The 27,565-nt window shown below is 42.5% G+C and overlaps 1 protein-coding gene across 2 annotated transcripts; it reads right to left on the bottom strand.

The window, feature by feature from the left end:
- Positions 1 to 13,085: 13,085 nt before the first annotated feature.
- Positions 13,086 to 26,427, bottom strand: E(Pc) (Enhancer of Polycomb). 2 transcript variants are annotated; one of them, XM_017158925.3, is made up of 11 exons: positions 26,237 to 26,427; positions 24,226 to 25,237; positions 24,026 to 24,161; positions 23,326 to 23,564; positions 23,101 to 23,255; positions 22,468 to 22,635; positions 22,222 to 22,403; positions 20,189 to 20,586; positions 20,002 to 20,117; positions 16,597 to 19,934; positions 13,086 to 15,763 (listed from the first exon to the last, which is right to left on the bottom strand). In XM_017158925.3, exons 2-11 carry the CDS (start codon positions 24,376 to 24,378, stop codon positions 14,517 to 14,519), a joined length of 6,132 nt encoding a protein of 2,043 aa, XP_017014414.3. In that variant the 5' UTR covers positions 24,379 to 25,237; positions 26,237 to 26,427; the 3' UTR covers positions 13,086 to 14,516. The 2 variants fall into 2 exon arrangements, with proteins under 2 accessions (XP_017014414.3, XP_070068644.1); XM_070212543.1 differs by having other exon boundaries at positions 22,216 to 22,403.
- Positions 26,428 to 27,565: the final 1,138 nt, after the last annotated feature.

Genomic DNA, 27,565 nt, shown 5'->3' on the forward strand with positions numbered 1-27,565 from the left:
TGGGCTCGTCTAATTGGCCAACATATTGCATTGTTGCAGTGCTTTGTGCTCATAAATCTGTATTTAGCTTTCCTTTCAAGTATTTGTGACATTTTTTGTGCGGCATGTGTGGGGTGAAAACGGGTTTGTCTCGCTTAAAGTGAGTTTGTGTAGGGAATGCTGATCACTCTTTTAATTAAATCAGAAAAACTTAGTTATAGTTGAAAACGAAAAGAAACCTAGGGAGGGCTGCATTAATTTGCAGTATCTCGCCGCAGAGCTCTTTAGCGGTTATGTCCAGAGTGGTTAATGGATCATATTTCATATCTGAAATCGACCATCAAAGTTGCACCTTTACCCCGTTATCGCCGACAGATTGGTCATAAAATATCGGAATTCCAGCGATCTTTTTATCGCTGCTGTTGAACCCATAAAGCCCCGGATCATGGAGGTTTTCGGGCTGTCCACGCTTTATTATCGCGCCGGGTCGGATCGGTGGAACCACGCCCCGAAATGCAAACCAATCCAAGCCAGTTTAATAACTTTGTTGCAGCATTACAAAGCAGCGAGTGCCAGATGCCGACACAACGATAGTATAGCCCCCGACCAACGAATTAATCAGGCTTAATTTCCAGCCCTCGACAAAAGAAACAATTATACACAGCGATTAGGAGGAAGGAATGTAAAGGGAAAAGAGAAAAATACTGAACATAGAAGACCTACAGTCAAGCTTCTATTCCTTCACCTTCCATTTGAAGAGCTGAATACTGTTTGCTTGAAGATTTGATCATTACCCCATACCGATCATTACCATTATTTGCGTGAGTCAATGCCTTAAATTTTGATGTGCTAAATGGCTGTTTGAGTTACAGAAGTTCGACTGCTGTAACCCAAGACCACGAATTATGAATAAAATTAAACGCAATTGCTCAAAATGTCTGAAAAGCAAACCAAATTCCCCCGCCAGCTCCCCGTTCGCCCCAGTCATTTCCTGAAGATTCCAGCCGAAGAGGAGACATGATTAAAGCCGCGCACGAAACGCTTTTCACATAAAAGACGCCGCGGAGCGTAAGGCGATCTCGCTAGTTAATCGCGCAGAAAATCTTCATCAGAAATGGACGGCAACCGAAAGCCAGAAAAAGCAACAAAAAGCATCGCAGTAAAGTTACTCAAACTAAAATAAATACAATCAAAACATGAAGCCTACAACGCAAGCAATAAGTAACAACGACAACACAACGACAACGACAAAAGAGCAAAGCGCGCCGGCAAAACATTACAAGACCTCCATATCTACCTCTCTCTCTTCCTCCACAGCATCAGGCCTTGGCAGCAACAACAACAAATAGCATAATCGCAGTGAGTGAGCCGAAGCAACAGCCACCCCACCCGCCCCCTAACAACTCCCCACTAGGCACACAATTTAGATGCGCGGCAATAGATAAACTTAAAGAGGCTTTTATTTAAACAAAGCGCAGCAGCAGCGCAAGAAACGCCAATGAAGCTGCTCAGTCAGGCAGACAGAGAGTAAGATTCAGGGAGCGGATTCAAACATCAGAAGGATGGGGCGCTAAAACAAATTTTTTGTTATATTTTTACTTATTTTAAGGACTTTTTCAAAACTAGATGTTTCAAATCATTGAATTCTAAATGTCTTTAATATGTTTGAGTAATAGGTCCCTGCTCGGGCGCCACTTCATTAGAGTTAAGGTGTTTTTTCTGAAGCAATTTTTCTGTGGAAAATTGCTTTATGATTTCTTATTCGGGCGCCAATTTGATTTAGTATGTTCAATTTTACCTACACAAATCACTGGCCTTTAAGAAATCCCTGCTCGGGCGCCACCTAACTTTTCCATTATTTCCAGTTCTGGCCTATTCAAAGATCTTTAAGGAATCCCTGCTCAGGCGCCATCTAAATTTTCCATTATTCTGATCTTATGTTTATTTGTTGGAAGCTAATATATGATTCTATGTATTTCTAGGAACCTAACTTAAGATGATTGTAAAATCAACAGTTTTCAATGATTCCCACGACCAATCAAGCCAAGATCTCCATTTATCCCCTTTAGATCCTTGAGTTCAGCCCTGTTCCAGCTTTCAGTAGCTAAGTGAACTGAGCTGGGGAATAAGAATGGGGACCCAGAGTTGAAGCCTGATCTCCGAGGCTCTGCCGCTGCTGTCGGACGAAGCGCAAAAATGTATGTAGCTTACAAACGAGCAACATGAGAAGAACAGAAACAGAACAGAGCGCGGATTCGGATTGGTACTCTCTTTCTCGCCCGCTAACAGGATCGATGGCCCTCGTTAGCTTCACCGCTCTCATTGTCAATCTCATAGGACTGCGGTGTTGCCTACTTGGCCATTTAATCGCTGGGTCTGGCGCTTTTAATATAATCCTTACAGATCTGGCTTTTTCTGATCCCATGAAGTGGCAACTCTGTTGAACTGCATTTGCCGCTTTTTGTCGCTGTTTGCGTTTGTATTCGCTGATTTTCGAGCTGATCTTTTAATCGAATCGTAGCAGTTATTATGTTGCGACTGGGGATTGGATGTGGATTGTGGAGACCGTAATTGTTGTGATTTTGCGGCCAGTTTGTCTAATGTCGTTTAGCAAACAATGGACATGGCTGTGTCATAAGTTAACAAAAAACGAATTCGAGCAACAAATATCTAACATGGGTTGCGCAAATTAATATTTTGCCATTCGGCTTGCGCAATTTGGTTTTGACGTGTGTTGTGATTGGATTTGATTTTGCTTTGACTGAATTCGATTTCTTGTCTCAATTGAAATTTGCATAATTTATTCGTTTGAGAGCGTGCTGCTCTAATTGCAATTAACACGTGACGACAGCGGTAATCATCATTATCACCTCCATCATTATCATCGTCGTCAGTCGGCAGTCAAACTCCCATTCCATTATACCATTTCTCGATTCCCGACTTCGTTCCACTTGTCGACAGTTTGGAGAGAAAAATCAATAACAGGCATGTGGAAATTGTATTTAATTGACAGTTAAATGGTTTTCAACTCGCCATGGAAATCGATTGGGCTTGGCCCGCAGATGCCATTGGGGTTGTTGGGGGTTAAAAGAAGGGGGTTTACCAAGGGGTGGTGCGTAACAGCCAATTAGCAGTGGAAAAGTTTTCGAGGAAAATTAATAAGTAGGAAATACCGAACATGCCAGGGGAGGGCCACTGATTTGTCAGTTTAAAACGATAAGGTGGTTTACAAATAAATGGTGGAATACTTATAAAAAATTTACGACATTTAAGGGTTATTAAAAACGGGTGAAAATCAGAGTGTTTAAAATTACTAATGAACAAAACACTAAGAACGTATAATTAAAAAATATTAATGCATGAGAAATTTGTATATTTAAACAGTTTTTATATTCAAGAGTAGTACCCTATTTTTTCCTGTTCTCAGATACCATTTATTTCTCTTTAGAATTGTAAACCATTTTTTCAAAGAAGTGCATGTCTTGTGGTTTGCTTTAGAATATAACCCTTTTCCTATACTCTTTCCTACACTTACCTATCCATTCAATTTCAATTCCCCCAGCGAATAGGACCCAATGCAAATAAATAAAACGCGACATTTGAACTGAACTGACAATCACCTAATTACATGCACAAACACTGGCACACACACACACTGTAATTGAAGTGCGAGGAGTGCGGCGACACAAAGAGCGAGACGGCAAATGGCAGGGGGGGAGTGGGGTAATTGCAAGGCGATGGTCTGTCATCAGTTGCTCGTGTTCTTTGTTGTTGTCGTTGCAGAACGCTTAAGCAAATAGCATTAAATAAAAGGTTAATAAATAGCACAAAGCACACATTGCGGTCGAGCGAGAGAGCGAGACAGACTGACACAATATGGCCGACAAGGCTGACGTGTGTGTTGCCGAGAGGGAGAGGGAAAGCTCGCCTGTGTGTGTGAGCAAGCAGTTTGTAACGCCTGTTTATTTATGTACGAGGCAAAGAGAGGGAAGGAGAGGGGGCTCTTTGGCGGGTCCTTTCAATTTAACCGTCGCTCCTCCATGCAAATGTCAATTGTCAGTTGTTGTTGATTTAAGTTTATTTGGTACAACAATCAACTAATTACGGCTTGTTAAATTGCAGCCATTGAAATGACCGTTTAAACCATTCAATTTCAATCGCATGCAATTTACCAATTCCCCCTCGCTCTCTCTCTATCTCTCTTGCGGTCTCCGTCTTGCCTCTCTGTCATGTGACATGTGTGTGGATTTTTATTTGATTTATTCCCGATAATGTCCAGAGCGATGGTCATCGTACGTCCACTATGATAGGATTTTAAATGAGGACTTTTTGACTCGATATCGGAAGGATGCAAAATTTAGCCAAATCCCTCGTTTTATAGAAATCATTGCATACTTTAAGGCGACAGACAGTGTGAAATTTCAAAGGATCCCGTTAAAATCACTGTGTTCATCCGATCGATATGAAATTTGGCATGTTGATGTGAATTGTAAAGACAATGGTTTTCTCTTTACAACATTTTTATTTCAATGAAGCTATAACTAAATGTCAAAATAAGTGTGATTATAAAGTGGAATATATTGATATTACTAAAGTTATAAGTTTTTAAGTATCACTACCTTGTGAAATATATATTATAGATTGCACAGCATAAAACTACGGTGGTAAGGGGATATTGAGCAGCTTTCACCTTAGAAATTACCGTAACGCCTACGATCTGTGGACCATCATCGATAGGATCTATAGGCCAGGAAAACCGAAACGAAAAGCAACAAAAGCATCGACGCCTCTGCAATTTGTTGTACACGAAATGCAATTTGCTTAAAATTTATCGCAATTTAATCATCAACATGGAAATATGCCCCCAAAGCGGTCGAGGGAGTGAGATGGAGAGCCCGGGGCCAGAACGAGACGGTGCGAGTGCAACAAAACTATTAACGCCAAACGATCGAGATGCCGGCTAAGATCTCTCTCTGCGTCCCCGAAGAAGGGGCTTCAGTGCTCTTTCCACCTGCTCCCACCAAACGCTTCAGGCCAAATTCGCGATGGCAAATGTTTTCATTCATGGCAGTCGCGAAATACATGCAAAAGGAGTCGAATGGCAAATGGCCTATACATGTAAAAGACGTTAATTTTAATTGCAAAGCTAATTTAGAGATGTTAATGACTTAATCCATTCTGCAAAACAGTTAGTTTTTTAACAAAGATTAGCCAGGAGTGCCCATGGTTATATTTAAAATGCATTTATAATTTTTAGAAAAACCATTTATTTAAAAGATTTTATATCATTGGAAACAATTTTGAGAAAGCCGCTTTACGCTTTAAATATAATTATTAATATCTTCCATTACACTTAATACAACTAATATACTACACCAATACCCTGTAATGGCAAAGTTTGCGAGAAACAAAAGGTCAAGCGACCCAGCCAGGAAGAAGCAGAAAAGGCCAGGGGATCAGGGAGAAGAAAAGAAAGAAGAGGAGTTCCAAGAGGCCACAAGCGGGAAAATTTGCATTTTTGCCACATTTAACGGTTTTTGTTACTTTTTTTGGCGCAAAACAACCGCTTCATTGCATTCAAAATTGATTTGTTCATGACGAACTCATTTCGTTGGGGGTCGTTGGGGGGGAGGGTAGGTAATGGGTAACAGTCAGTCCCAGACGACGACTTATGGCTGCTGCTAACCCCTCCTGGGACGAAATAACTGCGATGAAAGCGGCTCAAACGGACACCGGCAATTAACCAACAAATTTGCCCACACTTAACGCTTAATTGGATGGGGTCAGCGCAGTAAAAATGCTGAAAAACACAGTGTCTGCAAGACGAGACAACAGTAAAAAGCGCAGGAATGGCGAAACTGTACCAAAGAATATTTGTATGTCGGCATTAAATCTGCTGGCATCGGACATTGACACATTCAAATCGATCAAACTTTTTGCTCTCTGTTGGGCGCCAAAAAACTCATTTAACTTTTGTGACCGGCAAGTGTCAAGTCACTGCACTATGGTCCAAAAGTCGATTTTTTTGGCATAAACTCTAAAAATTGAGTCACAGACTTCAAACTTTACACATTCTGTTTTTTTACAAAGAATAGTATGCAAACAAATTTTTGAGTCTGTGCGACCACGCCCTCTTTTGCCTCCCATACAAGCAAATTCATAATACTACACTGTGTTATAAAATTGAACCTTTTTTTAAATACCTCGATGAAATCTTAAAAGTCCTATTTGCTTTAAAAAATCGCACTCAAAATGTGCTCTCGAAAAAATTTTCACACCCAAGGATTCTAAAAAAAAAGGATATTAAAGTTGGAAAAATTCTGTTTTTGGCAACTTTGAACTTATTTTGCAGACGAACGGATTCTTCGTATGTAATGTAACTCAAAACATTTAAAAAGTGCAACTCTGTATCTTTCAAACCTCACACTCACAATAATTTTTGTAATTTTTTTAACGGAATTATAAGCAAAGGGAGACATTTCCTTTTCTTTCTCTTACGAATGCTTAACAAAGAAAAATTCAAAATAACTACTTTCTTAAATTTATTTTTGATGTTTTATCATCTTTTAAGTGGTAATTGATAATTTTTACAGAAATGCAATCCGAAAAAAATTAAATTTTCGATTTTTGCTGCGCCAAATATCCTAGAGATCGCTGCGAAGAAACTTTAAGGTCCCTGAATAGTGTGGAATTGCGTGAAAAGGGGGACGAACGGGGAAAAGGTGTTAACTAGCGCTGAAAAACGACATGTATATGTACAAACTGGCGTACTTAGTTTTTGTGGGCAGACGTCGGGTCGTTAGTTTTATCCCACTAAATACAGGGAAAAAAATTTTAATTTTCTATACAAATACACATAAATTGGAAATTAAACACAGGTCGAACACTAAGATTACACATAAATGTACTATACACACTAAATATTACATAGCTTGATCTTTCATTTCCATAATTTACTTAATTTAGTCGGGACAAAGAAGTTTTATTTTTTTTGCACAAACGTAAAGAAATTATTATGGCGCCAATTTCTTAGTCCTAAGCAGCTGATCGATTGTGTACTTTTGAAAGCTCATAAAAAGCGTTAGTGTAGCTTTTAACGCTTTTTTTTTTAAGTTTGTATATGTATGATCTATTAACTTTAAGAATTTAAAATAAAAAACACAAAACATTAACATAAAAATTTCGACTTTATGCCAAAAAATCGGCCGCTCGGACCATAGTGCACTGTAGCGAACGACAAAAAAAATACACATTTCTATTGATATTTGCACAAAATGACAGTTCTGATTGTCGACGACATTTGCACGCGACAGCGTTTCGGGCTTAAACAATATGGAAATTAACGAATGGAAATAGGTAATAAAAGCGTATTTAAATTAAGAAAATAATATGCCAATTATTTAAAAAATTTAATTTCACAAACATTTTTCAAGAAAGCATCCTGTGGAACTGCTTTATAGCCCATTTTCTACATTATCCATTTAAAAACCTTCACTCCTTTAATGTCAACTAGCTTTCACAGCTCTGACAGCCAGCGCTAATGAGGTGGCTAAGTGAACAAAAAAGCTCCAAAACTGATTTTCCCATCAATTTCCAACACCACACAAAACACACATGCAGCCCCAGACATGGCTGCATTATAATAAACATCATGTCAAGCCAAAAGGTCAGCGGCGAAAGGAAAGTCCTCCGATATTCACACAGCCTGCGGGTCTCATCGATACGGTTTTCGAATGCCATTCCTGTTCCCAACTAGCTAACAAAAGTGGCTTAAATCAACGGATGACAATGCTAACGAAGCAGTCAGCAAACAACAAACAAACTGCGACACTCGGCAAGAGGAGCAGGCAAAAACTGCAGGAGGATGGGGCTAAAGATGAGGAGGAGTAGCCAGGAGTCGGCACCTGGAATTGAGTGCAAAATATGGCGCAGCAAAGAGATGGGTTACACTGAGAGAAAGGTCTTGGCAATCTCTTCTTAAGACGATCATAAATAAGAGCACGATTGATCTAAAAACCAATTATTTGTAATATTTAGGCTGTGTTCTTAGAACAAAGATTGTAAGATACTTGAATACATTTTATAAAGGATTTGATGAAAATCAAATCTTCGTAATGATTAACTTTATTTTCCCAATGTATCCAGTTGGATGAAAATCAAATCTTCGTAATGATTAACTTTATTTTCCCAATGTATCCAGTTGAATGAAAATCAAATCTTCGTAATGATTAACTTTATTTTCCCAATGTATCCAGTTGGAGGAGGTACTTCTTATGTCTTGTCCATGTTACTTAGCGTCTTAGAGCAGTTGGCGCGTCATGTAGCCAATTAAAAAAAGCGAAAAACGACAAGCGCGAAGACTGGAGATCGGAGAATGGAGAATGGAGGAAGGGGTAGGGGGTATGGAGAATTCGGGGCTGAGATTCGACAATGGCGGAGGCTGGAGGTGCAGCGACTGGCTGCCCTGGTCACGATCTCAGCCAGAGTCGCCCAGAAATCTAAGCGAGGCAATCAAATTAGGAAAGAAACAAAGTTGAATTCTCCCTGTAGATCTGACCCACAGAGGAAAGTAAAAGGGGGTGGGGATGGGGGATGCTTGCAGCGCCTTAATTGCATCTTTAATGTGGCAAGAGCACACACACTCGTATGCTAATAAAGGTCAGGCGATATGCACATCTTGATAGGCGAGTGTCAACGTACCGTTGAACAAATTTCATGCCTGATTTTTTGGTTTTTTGCCTCCTTTTTTTTGGTTTGAACGGCAGCTGGGACATTGCAACATGACACCTCGACATGACAGCAAAATGAGCTTCTGTTGCCCGACTCCTTTTCGAGATCTCCGCCGCAGCAGCAACGGCAGCCACCGGAGTGAGTGACAACTGCAACGGCATGGCTTTCAAATATTTAACACCAGCCTCCAGCAGCAGATTGGGAGCCCGAGCTTCGACGCACCAAATGCATGTGAAATCGATGCCAAAACGAACACTTTTCGCACTCACAGAAAGATAAAGCACGGACAGGGAGAGTGGACATTAGCTTTACAGTGAATATTCGCTAATGTAATTTAAAAAAATATTTATACACACAATAATCACTTACAAAGGTCTACAGAGAGAAAGAAGCAGGATGTCTTCTCGAATGAACCCGTCGCACTTCTGGATTCGAAATATATTTTACCATACTTTTAGAAACCTTCTATTCGAACTATAAACCCATTTTTTAAAAAAAGTTAATAAAATATGTAGGGGAATTTCGTCAGCATTTTTTCAAAGCTATTTTTTGTCCATCTTGAGACACGTTATCATATTTCTATTTTTATTGTTGAATGCGGTTAGCACCAAGCTTTAAAATGTGACATTCCCCTATTTTTTTAATTACCTCGGTGATTTATAAATAAATAAAATGTAAAACCAATATACTGGGGCAATCTCGCCACACAGGGGGGTAAAATCACCACACCACCGGGGCAATTTCGTCACCTGAAAAATGTAGGGAGTTTAACGCCTCTAAATATGTTATACTGATCAAGCGTACCATTTTTGTTGATGTCCTATATTTGCTGCTGCTGCTGGTAGTCTGTTGGTTAGCCAGCTCGTCAAATATAAAAATATGTATTTAAAATAGGTGCGAATTTACCCTTAGCGTAGGGTGGCGAAATTTCCCCAGACAGTACTTTTTTAGAAATAATTATTTTTCTTCCGAAATTAGGCGCGAAGTTAAAAATCACTGACGCAGAAATGCACATTATAGCACTGTGTATTATATAAAAAATCGTGTATCTTATTCCTTTTGAATTGTGGCATACAGAAAAAATTTCGTCGAGAACTAAATGTAGCTTTTGAACTGTTAAAACACATTTAATATTATAGCTTAATTATCTTGGCCTTCTGTGCAAAACAAATGCATTGCTTGTGTCTGGCCGTCTTGAAGGACTAAAACAAAAAAATTATATATTTTTACGACTTATGGATTCTGAGATATTGCAGGTGACGAAATTGCCCCTGTGACGAAATTCCCCCACTCTCCCCTATTAAAAACTTTAATCGATTATTTACTGTAGCTTTTGCATTCGGGCAAGGCGTCTCTCTTTGATTCGACCAATGCCAGTTTGGCATTCATTTATTCGCATCTGTTGCCAATTTACAAAACTCAATTTCGGTTTTTTTGCTTTTCGTGTGATTTTCGATTTCGATTTGGTTTTTGCTCGTTTCTCGCGTTTTTTGTCAAACGTCGAGCCGCCTTAATTGATTTTGGCGCTTTAACGAGGCGCAAAGTAAACACACTCCCGTCCGAAAACAAACCCATTTGACAGCTCGAAACGAACTTGGCTATCGGAGTGTTAATTGAACGCGAAATTGTAACGAGATTGAAATTGTAATGTGTGATTAAAGTAAATAGGTGGAGTTAAATTAAATTGAATCAGCGTTGGTATCTCAACGATTCTTATAAGTATGACCTTACTTGAACAAATCCCATAGCATTAACCCTCAAAATAAAATCGCAAATTGGTTTTTAATTTTTATATTTTTTATTTCATGTCGTAATCATGCACTCTGTCGTTTTGCATTTAATTTTGGTTGCCTTTTTGGATTCTGTCAGCTTTCAATTAGTTTTCCGTAATATTCGTAACCGTTCATCACCGCTGATATTAATATTTATATTGGTTTGTTATATGTACACCTCTGAAATTCAGGACACCTTTTTGGGAGGGATATGACCCGCAATCCGTATCCGATTCGTAATTACACATATTTTTTATGAGTTCTCAGCTCCATGCTTCTAAATGTGTAATGTTAATCTTCTCTTTTTCGGTTTTTGTTTAGTACTCGATAGCTTATGCAAGAAACAGTTAAAATCGCTTATGCCGTTTATTATGTTCTCTTTAATCGTAAGTATATTCAATTATCCATCGATCTCTACGATAATATTTGTTTTTATTCTCGTTATTCTTGTATCTGGGTTTCTTGTGCTTCGTTTTATTTTTACAGTATTGCAAGTAGTCTCAGTTATGTAGATTAAATATTTATTAATTAAACATAGTATTAATTTTTTGTTTTGGATTTCTTTACTTAATTACCACAACAAGCGTTTCCAGTTTTCTTATTTGATTTACTAACAATACATTAATATACAATATTTAATAGGGGAATCAGCGCAACTGCAATATGGATTGGATTCGATTCAATGGGCCTAAAGTCCCCGAAAATATCGAAAATTATAGGAAAAAAATTTAACTTTTTAAATCCAATTTAAATAAACAATAAATCAATATGTTTAAAAAAAAATTAATATTAAAAACACTCTTCTCAAAAATTAATTTTGTGGGTAACGTCAAAAGTATCATAGAAGATTGGATCATTCTACAGAAATATTTGAAAACAGAAATGACAGCCGTATCTTTTTATCTTACTTAGGCCGTTAACTTATTAACTAATTTTCTTAGAATTCATATGACTTTTGGAAAAATATTTGTTTGAATATTTATGACAAGAACAACGTCGAAGATAACTAATAAAATAACATCAGAAAACACTTTTATTGGAAACCGCGTGTATTTCGGTTTAAAAAATATAAAAAATGTTATACGGGTCAAAAATACATCACAAAAAAGTCTGAAATTATGAATTGTTTCGTAAAAGCTTTAAACTTTAACAAGTAACAAAATAAATAAAATTTTTTCTTAGAGTTGATCCCAAACTCCATGACAAGTTTGACGTGGAGTGACCCAAAATAAATTTTAAAATTTAACCCCAATTGTATGTATCTAAAAAGTTTTTTTTTGAATTCTTAGTAGTTAAGTTCTATACAGAAAGGCTACATGCAGATTAAGATATTAATACTCGATTGGTAAATTTCACATATTAGTTAGTTATAGAGCATTATCGATAGAGTGATAGGATGTATTGGGGGAGGATGGGACGGGTAACTTCTACGCAAAGGTTGTATCCTACAGATGTGTCTTCTGCATTCGCTGTAAACAATTTCACATGTAGTTTTGGTTAAGTTCAAATACGAATACGCAAAATGGCTGTATCGATTATATATAATACATAAATATTTGTTTTTAAATATATTGTATAATTTCCCTTTTTTTTATGTTTACACTTCATGCAAAAGAAGAAGTTAAAAACTGTTAAGTACATATAAAAAATATGAATATTCAGCCTTGTACTGAATGTTTCTTGCTGATGATTCAAGAAATCCAAAAACATCTTACAAAACTTAAGAACTTTTGTGCTCTTGGGTCAATGGAAAATTTGTATGGAAAAAAATACATAAGTTATTATGGAATTAATGTTTTAAGCAGTGGTCGCCAAACAGAAGAAGCGCGGGCAGCACTTGGAGTACAAATTTTTTGCCGCCGCTACGCCAACACACACAGTATAGAACTGCAGTCAACCTACACGCTTCTAATGGCGATCGATGGTTTAAATTTTAAAGGCAATCTGAACTCAGAACAAGGCTGCTTGTTATAACTATTGTTAATCATAACTATTTACAGATATTGTAAAGTACTAGACAAAAACTGAGTTAAAAAACTCTTACAAAGTCAAAGCTATGATTTCATGGATTTTTTACTGATTTTCTGCCTTCATATCCTTTTAGTTTGTATCGAATCAATGATCCGTAAATGGAAAATGGAAAGATCAAAATGATTACTCGGATATCAGACAGTCGGCATTAATCGTATTTATGTTTATATACACGGCTATAATTTACTTTTTATATTCTGCGCACTAATTTGTTATATGTTGACTGATTAGATAGAGTTTCGTGTTTGTGTTTACCCGTATTTGCTGTTGCAGAAGTGTCAAATCATAAAAGTGGTACTCATCACAATCGATATATATGGTATATGTATTATGGAGGAGGAAGGAAGGATCGAAGAAGACTGAAATTATGGCCATCGTAATGTTCCGATACTACACATTCAAGGTACGAGATGCTAGATACAACATGCACTCCCCTCCAGTCGGAGGTGGATATGGAGAGTCTGATGTGGGGATCGAGTGCTAGAACTGAAAATGGGAAACGGAAAAGAAAAAAGATGATCTCGCTTTCAGTTGTTGCTAAATGAATTTCTATTTAATCAGAGTTTTGCTCGGTTTAAGTTTGCAATTTAATTTGTTTTCCATTTTATTATCGCTCTTGCTTACGCTCTTACCGATCTACAATTTACAAACTACGAAATTACATCGCTAAATAATTATTGTTTAATGTTTTTGTTTTTTCGTTTTGTTTTACTCGGTTTTGTTTTGGATTTTAAAATATTATCGTTATCAATATAGTTTATATTATATCTTTATCATTATTATGTTGTTTATGCCGTCGTAGCTGTGGCCGCCATCGCATAAGCATGCTTTTCTGTTTACAATTACGAATACAATTAAAATTATTACCTTGTACAAAAAATAATAATAATAATAGCATACAATAATAGTGATCTTCTGCAACTGCCTACATCTCTCTCAATGTGTTGCCTCTGAAGTTGCATTCCTTAGTTAAAAAACTAAATGTAGTTTAATGTGTTTCTTTTCGTTTAAGTTACAGGATAAGTTAATTTAATTTACGTACATTGAAAAATGTGTTTTGTTACTTTTTGTTTTTGTTTCTACGGGCTGCCCTGACTTGCCACGCCCCAAATTTCGGGTGAGGGGTAGTGCAGGGCTGGGGGCGGTGGGTCATCGGTCGAGCAGCCCGGCTAAAGCGCGTGGTTCTGAAACGGCGTAGGCCGGAGAGAAGTGGTTTCTTCCCCATCGTTACAACTATTCGTATCGCTAAACATAGTTTCATTAATAATTAATTCTTGCTGTTATTTTGTGTGTTTTGCAATTATTATCGAATATTTACAGTTTGCTATTTAACACTTGAGTTTTCGCTGTGGTTGTTGCTTGGTTGATTGGACAGGGAGGGGATTGGGTGGGATGATCTCTAGCCCAAGAGAAAGAGCCAAGTTCTCGGTATGCATTTCCATATACATTGTACATATATATATTTGTTTTATTAATTTAATTCTTATTATGGTTTTAGGGTTAGGCGATCTTGAAAAATAAGACCTAAATCGTTATACACACATATGCTTCTATATATAGGCTATAGAAAATCAAATTAAGCGAACTTTGATAATGGTGGCTTCATTTATACAACTTCTCTATCCCATCCCACGCTCTCTCTCTCTGTTGACCCTTTCTATTCTGGCTGAAAGATCTCCCTGCCCCTGGCTGCTTTCTGCTGCGGATTACAAGAAGCTTGCTTAGAATTCCTATTTTATTCACACCAAATAGTCGGAAGAAAACCCTACTAACTGATTGGCTTCAGACCAGCTCGCTTTTGTTGACCAAACAGAGGGTGCAGCTGCAATGGGGCTGCTGCAGGAGCTGGCCCAAGGCCACCTGGGCGTCCGGCAGAGGCAGGGATATGGCCACCGCCTGGGCTTCCGCCTCCGATTGCGCTGCTGCCAAACTGAGCGAAGTGCCGCTGGGCAGTTGCAAGGGTTGCACTCGATGTTAGCTGCTGCTGCTGCTGCCGTCCGCGTCTCATCTGTTGATGGTGGACGTCACCCCGGCTCCCCCCGCTCCCGTGCCAGCAGCTCCTGCTCCTCCGCCGCCAGAACCCGTGGCATTCACACCGCCGCTCAGAGTTCCTCCATTTCCGCCCGCTCCACTGCCATTGTTGTTATTGTTGTTGCTGTTGTTGTTGTTGCTCGTGGGCAGCACCACCCCACCATTGTTGGCACTGGCTATCACCTGCTCCACGGTCAGTGCCTTGCCCACATCCTTGGCACTCAGCAGACTGCCATCCTGGCTGCTCACATTGTTCGCATTCGTGCTGACCAACTGCCTAATGGTGGTGGTGGTCGGTCCCCCGGCACCACCGGTACTGTTTACAGTGGTGCCCAGCGGCAGGGTCCTAGTTATGATCGCCGAATTGTTGAGACGCCCGCGGAGCACCTGCTGCAATCCACCCGGTCCGAGTTGCATCTGCATCTGGCCACTGTTGTTCTTCTGCAGCGGTTTCACATTCAGCAGACTCGTGTACAGTACTCGCTTGTCGCCCTGGCCAGTTTGGGAATTTCCCGTTGTGGCCAGGGTTTTGAGCTTCTGGTGTTGCTGCTGTTGTTGCTGCTGCTGCTGTTGCGACTTGTTCAGCAGCACCGTGGTGGCACCCACCTGCTGCGACTGCTCACCCGTGCCGGCGCTGCTGACAAAGTTCAGCTTAAGGTTGGAGTTGGGCAGCTCTTTGTAGTGCAGCTTCTGGCCGGCCGCCGCCGCCTGCAGTTCGCTGGCTGTCGCGATGGTAAAGTTGCCAGCGGATCCGCCGCCTCCGCTGTTGCTGCTGGTCAGAAAGATCTTGTTGGCCTGCTGGGGAGTCGCCTGGGCGGTGAGGATGGCCGTTGAAGCCGGGTGCAGGCTGTAGTTGTGATTGGCCGCTATCGCTGCCGCAGAGTTGGGCTTCAATTGCTGCTGCTGCTGGCCCTGACCAGACACCGTCTGCTGCTGCTGCAGATTGACGTCCGATACGAGGAGCGGGAACTGTGACATCTTGATCACCTTGCTGAGCTTCTGCAGCTGCTGCTGTTGTAGTTGCTGTTGCTGTTGCTGCATTCCGTCGCCCTGATCCATCTGATCACCGCTGTTGCCCGTCGACGTAGCCACCAGTTCGTCCAATTCCTCATGCTGTACCAATTGTTGGAGCTGTTGCTTGGTCAGTTGGATCTGCTGGTGCTGTTGCTGCATCTGTTGCTTGCGAGGCAGCTTTCGATTGAGCAGGAGTTTGTTGATGTCTGTAAGGGATCAGAAGTTTAGTTATTAGTGTCACTAACATAGCTGGGCTAGATAATATTCCACAATTATTTTACTTTGAAAGGATGGTGATCAGTCAACATAATTTAATAATTCATAGTTCAATTAAATGTGTAGAGTAAAATACTCGAAGCAAAATGAATTGGCACATTTTAATTACTTTAAACTAATTAATTTAAACGTCACTAACATTGATACCTAGCTGAAATAGATAATATTCCACAATTATTTTACTTCAAAAGCAGGGACTGCAAATAATGAATTTTAAAAAAAGATGAAGGCCAAAACAGCGTCCAAAAATATGGGAAAAATACCACCTACTTAGTTTGGCTCGGCAAATGGAAAAATGTAATAAACCTTTTTTTTACTTTTTTTGTATAAAAATTGAAAATAAGTCTTATTCTTTTCTATATATAATACAATATATATTGAAAATAGGTCTTTTTCTTTTATTTTTACGAAAATAAGTCTTATTTTTCAATTTTTTTTTTAATTATTGAAAATAAGTCTTATTCTAAAATTTTTCTTATAAAAAAAAAATAAGTTTTATTCTCTTCTATATATAATACAATATATATTGAAAATAGGTATTTTTCTTTTGTTTTTAGAATCGTAAGGATGCTGATTAGTCACCATAATTCAATAATTCATAGTGCAATTAAATATGTAGAGTAAAATACTCGAATCAAAATGAATATATACATATTAATTACTTTAAATGAATTTTTAAAATTAATTCAAGTAAAAAAAAATAACCGTTAACCCTTCAACAAAAATAAATCCAGAAACAAGTATTTTCTTTAACTTTTCTTACCCGTATTCTCCGGTCCGTTGAGTTGCCTTTTCTGGGTGGCTCGGCTGGTCCAGAGGATCTGATTGGTCACCGCCTTCGGCGAGGAGTCCACCGTGGTGGAGAGCACTGCTGTGGTGGCCACCGCCGTGTTCGTTCCGGTCACCTGGCGCCACACGATCGGTTGCTGCTGCACCAGCTGCTGCTGCTGCTGCTGCACATTGTTGCGGGTGGGCGTGGCCACGAGCAGGGGCGTACTGGTGGTCACCTGTTGCACCTGCTGCTGGCCCTGTTGCTGCTGCATCCCGGCAATGCTGTGCACGGCCAGCTGCTGGCCACTGGCAGTGTTGATGATGTTCACACTGGAGCCCGCTGGATTGCCGCTGCCGCCCGAGGAGATATCATCATTCTGTACCTTCACATTGGACAGCGTAATAACCGTGTTGGGTCCAATGGAAGCTGTGGTGGCTCCTCCACTTGTGACGCCCGTCTTCTGGATGGCATAGGTGACCTTTTGGGAGGCCGCCGCCGCCGCAGCTGCTGCTGTGACAATCTCGCCGCAGCTGGTGGTGTAGATCAAATGGTTGCCCGTGGCGCCAGCGCCGGCAGCTTGCAGAGGCGTCAGGGAGCGCGAGGGATCGCGCTGCATCTGGAAGAGCAACTGCTGCTGGGGATTCTGGTTCTGATTTGAGGGGGTCTGAGGCGTCGCCTGTCGCTGCTGGACGGTCACGTTGCGGAGCTGAGCCTGCGCCAGCTGGTGCTGCAACTGCTGCTGAGCGGTGAGTGTGGGCAGCGGACTGCTGCCCGTGTGCGGAGTGATGGTCACAATATCGCCCACGGCTGCTCCTCCGCCGTATTCCGTGCGTGCAATGATCTGCGGACCGGCGTTGGCAAACTGATTGAGCAACTGCGTCACCTGCGGCTGCTGTTGCTGCTGCTGTTGCTGCTTCTGCGTGGTTATCTGGGCGGGTATGTTGATCAGCTGCGTCGTGGGCAAAGCAATGGCTTGTGGTGGCAGCTGCGGCGCCTGCGGAACGATAGGTAGGATCTCTCCCTGGGGCTTCTCCACATTCTCAACCTTTACGGGCAAAATCACTGCCTCCTTGTTTACTACTTCTGGCTGTTCCGCTGGAGGCTCCTCTTTGGGCGTCACCACAACTGGCGGTGCCTGGCTGAAGAAGAGCTCGCGCTCCTTGAGAGTCTCCGCCGTGGGACACACTGTAAACGTGGAACTTCCAATCGGACATTGAGCCAGTTTCGCCTTGCGGTTGCGACCTGCGCGCTTGGATGAATCCGCAGCACCCACCTTGGGTTTCTTCTCATCTATGCAATCCAACAGCTGATCGGCAATTTCCACTTCGTCCACGGCCGCCTCGCCATCCAGGATGCCGTTCCAGAAGCTGGTGGCTTGGTTAAGGGCCTTCGGATCATCCATGGCGCACTCCTGAAGGATGTTGTCCAGCATATGCTCGTGGTTGTCGTCCTCGTCGTCATCATCGCCCAACAGGTTGTTGATATCGTTCAGTGAGTCGCCGCCACTCAGGTTGAACTCCAGCGCAGATCCCGATCCCGATCCTGAGCAGTTGGGGCTCTTGCTGCTGCCGCGGGCAAACTCCTGAATCTGAACCGACTGCAGCAACTGGGCATCCGACTCGAGATCCGTGTACTTGAAGCCGCTGCTCAGGAAGTACGAGCTGGAGTCACTTTCCTCCGCCTCTCGCTTGCCCAACCGATTGAGCTCCACACTTATGGGCGTGTCCTGCGTCCAGTCAACGGCGTGAGTATCGCAGGACTTGACCACCTCGCCATCCTGGCTGTCGGACAACTCATCCGTGGGCGTTTTGGGCCGGAAGTGCAGCCAATCGCGGCGAATCTCCGAGAGCAGCTCGTTGCAAATGTCCAAGCGCTGACTGGAAGTTGGCGACAGACCACCCAAATAGTCCGGATTGAATTCCTCATCGACGGGAGGTTGGATAAACAGGTCCTTGGGCCTCGCATGCACTTGGCTGTTGCGCAGATTTCGCAGGCGAATCACATCTGGCAGCTGGTTGAGACAGGGAACGGCTTCATCCTCCTCCATGCGCCTGGCCGCCTGCATCTGTTCGTGCTCCACCTGCTGCTGATGCTGCTGGGCCTCCAGTTCCTTCTTGACCGCCGTGTGCCGGATGATGCTGCTCAGCTGGGCGAGATTGACATCGTCCTCCGCCTCGTCGTCGTCCATGAGTTCGGGAACGGGTTGCGTGGACTGCAGGACAGCGGCTGTGCGAATGCTGCTCAGCGGTTCGTTGGAGTCGTCGGCATCGATCAGTTCGCGCTTTATCGTCTTGGCCACCTCCTCCAGCGAGGGTCCCGGAGCGGGATTCGTCGATGCGGCTGCCTCCGCTGCAGCGGCTGCTTCAGCTGCACGTGCCGCCGCAGCTGCCGCCGAGGTGGAGGCCACCGGCTGATCCTCGCCTTCGCCGCCGACTGACTCCTCCGCCTCCTGCTTTATCACATTGATTTTATCGCTAATGCTAACATCCTTATTCATAACGTTACTACTACTACTACTATTGTTGTTGTTGTTGTTCAACACGGTATTGTTGTTGTTGTTGTTGGAACGGTGGTGCTGCTGATGATTGGCTCGCGGCGGTTGCAACGGATCCTTATCATTCTTATCCTGCAGCTCAGGTGCCAGATTCTCGCAAACCTCCTTATCCTCTTCCTTTTTGAGTTTCTGACCAAGAACCAATGCCAATCGCTGCAGGTAAGCCCTGGGCAGCGGACCCAGTGCTGGCTTGGTGTCCTCCTCCTCCAGTTGAACTTCTCCCGATGCCTCCACGGCTTCCGAAGATCTCTTCAGTCGCTTGGCTGCATTCGCGTCTCGCAACTGTTGCTTCTTGCGACGCAGGCGACGGCGTTTCTGGCGAAGATCTATCGAACTTTGGGGTAACGTAACCGCTGAGCTGTAGATTCCAAGCCGCGACACATTCTCATCGTCAGTGGCCAGGTATTCGTCCTCCACTTCGATCTCAAACTTCTCCTCTAGCTCCAGTTCCTTGCTCTCCTGGCCGGAGGACTCCACTGCAGGTTTCTCCACATCGCCGGGCGGCTCCACCTTTATCAGATCCGCTGCTGGCTGCTCACCCTCAACGGGCTTTCCGGCGGGTACCAGATCCACCACCGTGGGCGGCGAACTGGGCTTGCACAACTGCTCGGGATCCTCCTGCTTGAGCTTGTCGCCACACTTATCGACCACGACGCTCTCCATCACCGTGTAGTCAAGCTGCGACCAGAAGTCGTCGAAATTCGTTGTGGCCCGGTCCAGGAGGATGCGACCGCCACGACCCAATCGACGACGTGCGAAGCCGATGCAGCGCGGCCTGTAAGATTAGCCCGATTCGGAGTGAGTATGGGCATGGACATGGGCCAAATAGAATGGCAACAAACCTGGGATAATTGAGGGAGGTCAGTGTGTAACGGTATTTGGCATCCGAGCCAGCTCCACTGGGCGCCATCTCCTCGTCGGCCGAGTCCCACGGATATCGACCATCGCGGTGTCGAGTCTGTGGAATAAGGAGAAACAATTAAAATCTGTCCATCTTTTAGAGGCAATCAATCAATTCAAATCACTTACCGGCAGGTAAATACAGCTCGACCTGCGCCTAAATGCAAACGGCGTCTCCTCCTCGCTCTCGGAGCCCAGCTTGTTGCCATTCTGGGCACCGGCCCCGAAGTAGTCCTCCTCCTCGCTGTCCGCAATCGAGTCGTTGGCCGCCGGCGAGGCGCTCTGCTGCCTGCTCAGGTGGTGCAGATGGTGGGGCAGGTGGTGCGCCGGCGAGACTCCGGCGCCTCCAGACGCCGGCAGACCCGGCAAATACTGTTGTTGCTGCTGCTGTTGGTGCTGGTGGTGCTGCTGCGGCGGCTGCTGCTGGTGTGGCTGCTTGTCGCGGGGCAGTTTGTGCTTGCGCTTCTTGTAGGGACGCTTCTCCTTGCGACTGCTGCTCCCGTTGCCGCCGCCACTGTTGATGGAGTCTGGAAAACATAAAAATGGATTTAATAAACTGTAGCTTACAATCGAATTTTTTGCAGGCATCCTTTCAATTGCGTATAGAAATCTACATAGCTTTGAAGAGTTAATATATGTTTTGGAGAACTAAAGTTCTTAGATCAAAGATAACGTTTTTCAGATACTATTTCTAATTAAAAAGGAAGTAGTTAGTTAAATGTAAACTGTCTATTTTTTAGAAGTTGAAAGCAATAATATCACTTGGAATGGAGAACTGCAGTTCTTAGATAAACAATTAATATTTTAATTGAAATTTATGAAGAAATAAGTTCTTGAATTTAAATAATAAGACATATCTTGTTTTAAGACTTAAAAGCCATAAAAACACATTTTGGAGAACTGGAGTTTTAGATCATATGTACAGTTGGAAAATATTTTAATTATAATAAACATATTTATGAAGAATTGTATTTTTGAATTAGAATCTATATCTTTTTCAAGAGTCAAAGAACAAGAGTACTTAGAGAAGACTATTAAAATACAAATATGAAGAAATAAGCTTTTGAAATAAAATATTCTGACAATCTCGATTAAGAATTTGGAGAAAATCCATGTTTTTATATGGCCCTTAAATAAAGGATTAAATCTTGTACATATGTAGGGGAGAGTGGGGGAATTTCGTCACAGGGGCAATTTCGTCACCTGCAATATCTCGGAATCCATAAGTCGTAAAAATATATAATTTTTTTGTTTTAGTCATTCATGACGGCCAGACACAACCAATGCATTTGTTTTGCACAGAAGGCCAAGATAATTAAGCTATAATATTAAATGTGTTTTAACAGTTCAAAAGCTACATTTAGTTCTCGACGAAATTTTTTCTGTATGCCACAATTCAAAAGGAATAATATACACGATTTTTGTGCTATAATGTGCATTTCTGCGTCAGTGATTTTTAACTTCGCGCCTAATTTCGGAAGAAAAATAATTAATTCTAAAAAAGTACGGTCTGGGGAAATTTCGCCACCCTACGCTAAGGGTAAATTCGCACCTAATTTAAATACATATTTTTATATTTGACGAGCTGGCTAACGAACAGACTACCAGCAGCAGCAACAAATATAGGACGTCAACAAAAATGGTACGCTCGATCAGTGTAACATACTTACAGGCGTAAAGTTCCCTACATTTTTCAGGTGACGAAATTTCCCCAGTTGTGTGGTGATTTTACCCCCCTATGTGGTGAGATTGCCCCAGTATATTGGTTTTACTTTTTAATTTTTTATAAATCACCAAGTTAATTAAAAAAATAGGGGAATGTCACATTTTAAAGCTTAGTGCTAACCGCATTCAACAATAAAAATAGAAATATGATAACGTGTCTCAAGATGGACAATAAATAGCTTTGAAAAAATGCTGACGAAATTCCCCCACTCTCCCCTACAAATGGAGACTATTTTAAATTAAATATACATATTTATGAAGGAATAAAAAGTTGAATTTAAAATAATAGGCCTATGAATTAGAAAGGTTCCTAAGAACAACATTTACCGAAGTTGTTGGTCATTTAGAATTCATAATTTGGTAATAGTTCACCGAGTAAGTAACCTTTACTGGTTAGGTAATTCATAACTAATTTACAGATTTCAACCCACCCTTACCCATGGTCAGATTCGACGTGTTCAGGTACTGCGACGCTGAGCCAAAGACATTCGCATTGCCCGCCGCTCCAACACCGCTCGGCAGCAGACCCGTGGGCAGGGCGGCCAGAATGGCACCAGCCGTTCCCACCGCCGCCGCCCCTTGTGAGTATTGATTCGTATACATTGGATTATACGCGGGTCTGGAAGTAAACAAGGAGTATTTCAGTACCTTTCTGCATAATTGAAAGGCATCCGGAAACGCACCTTGTGTTCTTGTACTGAGAATTCAGCTCCGAGTAGACAGCACCGTTGAAGTCGCGCATTTCCACGCGCTTCTCGAAAATGTTCACCGTCATCTTGAGATGATCGCGCTTCGTCTCCTCGCGTCGCCGCACCATCTCCAGTATAGTGGTGGCGCGCTGCAGGTCGCGTCTGTTGTGCAGGCAAAGAAAAGGTGGATTAGTTGGGTTCAGGTAAAGAAATCTGGGTAATAAAATATGCTGGCTAACGGAAACTACCTGGAATATATGGAAATTTACAAATGCACAAATGACAAGGACAAATTTCAGATTAAATTACAGTGAACAAGAGAATTTCCTAAGCTAAACAAGGATCATGATTCAAGCATGCTATATTTTAGTAAAATCGTTCTTACTAATCAAAAAGCCACGAGTAAATGCAGTGGTTCAAATAACTGACTCAACAATCAAGATATTGGACACAAAATACAATTTCCAAGGGTTCACTAAATGAATGACTCAACTAAAAAACTCAGCAAGACATAGGATACAACGTTTTGAATCATTCAAAGATTCAAGTAAATAAACTGCAATATGATTAGCCAGCATTGGACATAAATTTGCAACCGACTTTAGGACAACTTCACTGAATTCTTACCGCAGCTTGAGCATCTTCTCGTAGGATGCCTCGTCGTTCTTGCGATTCTTGCGGGTTTGCATTTTCTCGGTGCGTCGCCGAAAGGCCAAATACGGATTGTTGGAGCTGGCGCCGGGTCGACTCTCCGTTTTCACCGTGAGGATCAGCGGGTGTTGCTGGATAATGAAAGGGGAGTTACTTTAGTTTATCGGCACTATCAGATAGCCAGGAAAAAGAGACTATTACCATCTTGAGGCGCTTGTTCAGCCAGTAGTCGTAGACGGATATGCTGGTCTCGTCGTCCTGGTTGAGGAGCGACTTGGCCTCGTTTAGCGTGACTACCGTTTGGCCGGAGCTCTTTTCCAGCCGGTCCATCATCTGCTCGAACTTGAGTTCGGTGAGCTCCAGGCGCTGCTGTTGACTGAGCCAGTCCTCATCGGCACTGTCCATGTCGTAGTCGGGGACCTCGGTATCCAGCCCAAGAGCTGTGGGAAAAAGATAAGAAACTATGTTAGTTTTCTGGCTTATTAAAGAGGATAAAGGTAGACTTAAGGAGGTCAAATTTGAACTATTTACTATCTATATAGTCTCCTAAATCTCCAATCGGGAATTTTACAGGATTTCGGACATAACTTAAAGATCAGTTGAATATTTTCGGAATTTAAGGTACCCAATTACAAAAATATCCAATAAATAGTCAGTAAAAGTTAAGGTAGACTTACGTAGGTCAAATTTAAACTATTTACTAACTATATAGTCTACTAAAAATAACAAAATGTAAGGAATTCCAGCTCCAATCGGGAATAAAACAGGATTTTAGAAATAACTTAAAGATCAGTTAACTATTTTCGGAATTTAGGGTACCGAATTACAAAAATATCCAATAGTCAGTAAAAGGGAATTTTATAGGATCTTCTTTGGCTTAAAACAGCTTCTCTGTGCTTACGTTGCATGTGGATCATTTGGCGGGGCATCTTGTAGTCCGGCGGATAGTAGGCATCGTAGAAGGGCTGGTCCGTCTGCAGCACCTCGGGCGTGGGGATGATCAGGCCCGTGCAAATGGCCCGCTGCAGGTGGTGTTCCTACAGGAGATCATCGGGAAATCAGTCTCTTTCAAGGTGGGAGATCTCAGAGATGACCACTTACCGACTCCTCCTCCTTCTCCATGCCACTGGGCATCTGCGGCACCGCCCGGTTGATGGCTGAGTACTCGGGCAGGTCGGGCAGCTCCTCCGCCAAGTAGATGGGCATCTGCTTGGACGGATCCAGATGGCGGGCTCTGAACGACAGCTTGGACATCTTGCTGGCTTTTTGTTTTGGGTAGTGGGTGGTGGTTGTGGGTTGTAGTTGCTGTTGCTGTTGTTGTGGTGGTGTGTGGAACGTTTCTATTTGCTGTTGCTGTGGCTGCTTTGAGTGTTGCCTAGTGGAATTGGCTGCTTAGGTGGCTATGGAGGCTCCGGCTGTCCAACTGCAGTGGGCAGGTCTTGTGCTGCTACTGCTTATGTGGCTCCTGGAGGATCTACTCCGATGCGTGGCTCCTCTACTCGCTGTTTTTGTTTTTGCTAGCTGGAGCTGGAGCTGCTGATCCCTCTGATCCTGATCCTGACACCGATCCCGATCCTGAGCACCGGGGCTGCGGTTGCTGTGGCTGCTCTGCCAGCTGGTTAACGCAGCCCCTGTGCCCGTTGCCCTGGCCGAAGACGTAGTGCCACTGCTCGAGAGGATTGGGTGTGGATTGGCGACTATGTAGGGCGTGTCCTCCTCCTCCTCCTCCTGTCCCTGCCCCTCCCGCTCCTCCTCCTCCTTCGCCTCCTCTGCCTCCCTCCTCGCCTCCTCTTGATCGCCAAGAATTCGAGCTGACAGCGCCGACAGCAGGATAATGGCCAAGGAAACGATCTGGTGGCAATTACGACGACAACGCAGTGGTAGCAACAACAGTGACAGCGAATGCAGCAAATGTGTCGACGACATTTTTCACGTTGAAATCGAAGGTTCTGTGTGAATTGGCATAATTACGTTCATCAAATTTGCACATTTCAGTTCATCATCGTTTTAGGCTAAATCGAAATGTTGTTATTTTTCTGTTTCCTCTTCTTGTTGTTATTATTTATTATGTTTTCGCCTTGGCTTTTGTGTTATCGGTTGGCTGATAAAAAATCTAGAATCGAGAACAACAACAAAAACTAGTAAGTAAACAACTCACACACACGCACACACTTATGAATTAGGAGGAGCGCGCGCGGGAAAAATATCTCAAATACACACACTTTTTCTGTAAGTTAATGGAAAACACGCAGAAAAACATGCGAGCTATGAATCATTCATTTCTTCTTTTATTAAAATGCGAAAAACGCCAAATCATAGAAAGCCGAGACGAAGAAAAAGGCGGCATAAACAAACACACGCGCGCCAACAACACACGTCTCAAACAAACGCGGCGAATTTAATACTGTGTGTTTTTTTCCGAGAGATATCCCACTTTGCAGAGCCCTGTTAGCTAACATTTTGTTTGTACAGAACTCTGTTAAGTGAGAAAAAAAAAACGCAACCAAACTCCGCCTCATGTGGGTTTTGTTTTTTGCTTTTATCTCGACAATTCGCAGTCGGCCGTCGAGTGCCTGTGTTTTTTTAGGCCCGGACTAATTTTTCACACACTTTACCGCACTTTTCATGCACCAGCGAGCGCAATCTGGTTGATAAATCGCTCGAAAAATTTACGCATATAAACCCGATTTTGCGTATAGCGTGGTTTCGCTGGAAAGCAATAATGGCGGCCAGAGAGCCGAACACCGACGACGCCGCGGACTGCGGGGCCGCGATTAATTTGCGCCGACGGCGGCGATATCGATGAGCGGTCGCCGATTTATTACGCCCAATTTCACATCGGAACTCTATTAAATGCCCGCTATAAATTATTTATTCACAACTGTAATTTTTGGGCGTCGTAAAAATGATTGTTTTCTTTTAAAATATACAATTTAGCACCGCCGCTGTTATCGATAGATCGCCGTTGCGCGCGCCTAATTGCCGGCCTCTCACTCCGATGACACTCCGAACGTTTGGTTAGCGCCCCCTGGCGAGCTCTTCGCGCACTAGGCCCAACGCTGCATGATTTTTTTTTCACAAACAAAAAATCGATTTAGATTTTTTCACGCACATTTTTCACTCTTTGCCAGGCATTTGGGGCCGAAATATGATCAAATGATGTGATTTCCAGCGTATTTACCACTGCCGCACCGTTTACAGCTAAATTGAAGCAGTTGGGCGAGCGCAAACGTTCGAAAATGTTCTTCAGCAGCGGGACACGTTTTTACTTATGGGCGGCCATTACGAATGAAATTTCGGAGTTGTCGGAGTCGATTGAAATCGTCGACGGAGTGGCGAAATTGTTTTGGCTAGGCCTCCGGGCGAATTAGTTAACCGTTTTGAGTGCGGTTTTCGCCTAAATCTGTGGAATTTTGTGGGGGGTCGGATGCATACATTCGGAGGGCCGGGGCAGCTGCATTTATTTAATATTTGTTGTTAATTTACGCAGCCCCCATTCGCCCAGTGGTGGGCGAATAATTCGGAGTGCCCAGGCGTTAGGGCGTTTTGTTTGGACTATCGGATGCGCTCACCATTGCGTTGCCAACAGAAAGTATTTTTGGTGGTATATAAATACTAGAAAATCCCAGCGAAAACGAGTGGGCAAAATGTCCTAAAATTGGATGTAACTCATCTTAACGGAAGAGGAAGAATTTATGGCGCCCTAATTCAAAAATTGACTTTCTTCTTAGCTTAATACACAAAGATATTCCGAGTTATACAAGTGTTTGTTTTTAAATGTTTATTAAAATGATATTTTATTGTGTTGGCTATATTGTTTGGGAATACATAAAAATAGAAAAACTATGTATGTGCAACGTCTTTATGTCATTTTTTAATTTCGAAAAAAATGTCATTTTATTTCTTCGTTTAAATGCTTTTGTTTTATTATAATCTCTTACAAGGCTTTTCGTACTCGCTGTTTTGCTTAACTTTCTTTATTTGCTAGTTACAATGATAGTTTTAAAGGTGCTCGTTGACTTTTCATCTTTTGCTTTGGATTTTGGAATACAATTAAAATATTGTCGATATTTAACAATTTCTGGGAGTAATGCTGATTTGGCCAAGCGATTTTGAATGGTAGTTTATGTTGGTTTTAAGTCCAGCAAAGCGAGTTGGAAGCACCTGCTTAGTAAAAAGTAAGCCTCAAAGCTTTGTTTCTAAAGCCCCAAGCAGAAGAAGCTCGATTTGATAAGATCCCGCGCCGATCCTCCAACGGTTTTTCAGCTGCTTTAGTATCCTTGGTTTTTTCGGGGTTTCATTGGATCGTTTTTTTGTTTTTTTTTGGGGGGGAATGGCCGCACGGACGTTCACAATTACAGTTGGGGCGGCGACCGCCTGTGGCCAAGAGCGATTTTATTTGGAGATATTCGCCGGTGACAGGCGGCGCCCTATTTCGTTC

Source organism: Drosophila takahashii, chromosome 2R, assembly GCF_030179915.1.
Source record: "Drosophila takahashii strain IR98-3 E-12201 chromosome 2R, DtakHiC1v2, whole genome shotgun sequence".
NCBI lineage: Eukaryota > Metazoa > Arthropoda > Insecta > Diptera > Drosophilidae > Drosophila > Drosophila takahashii.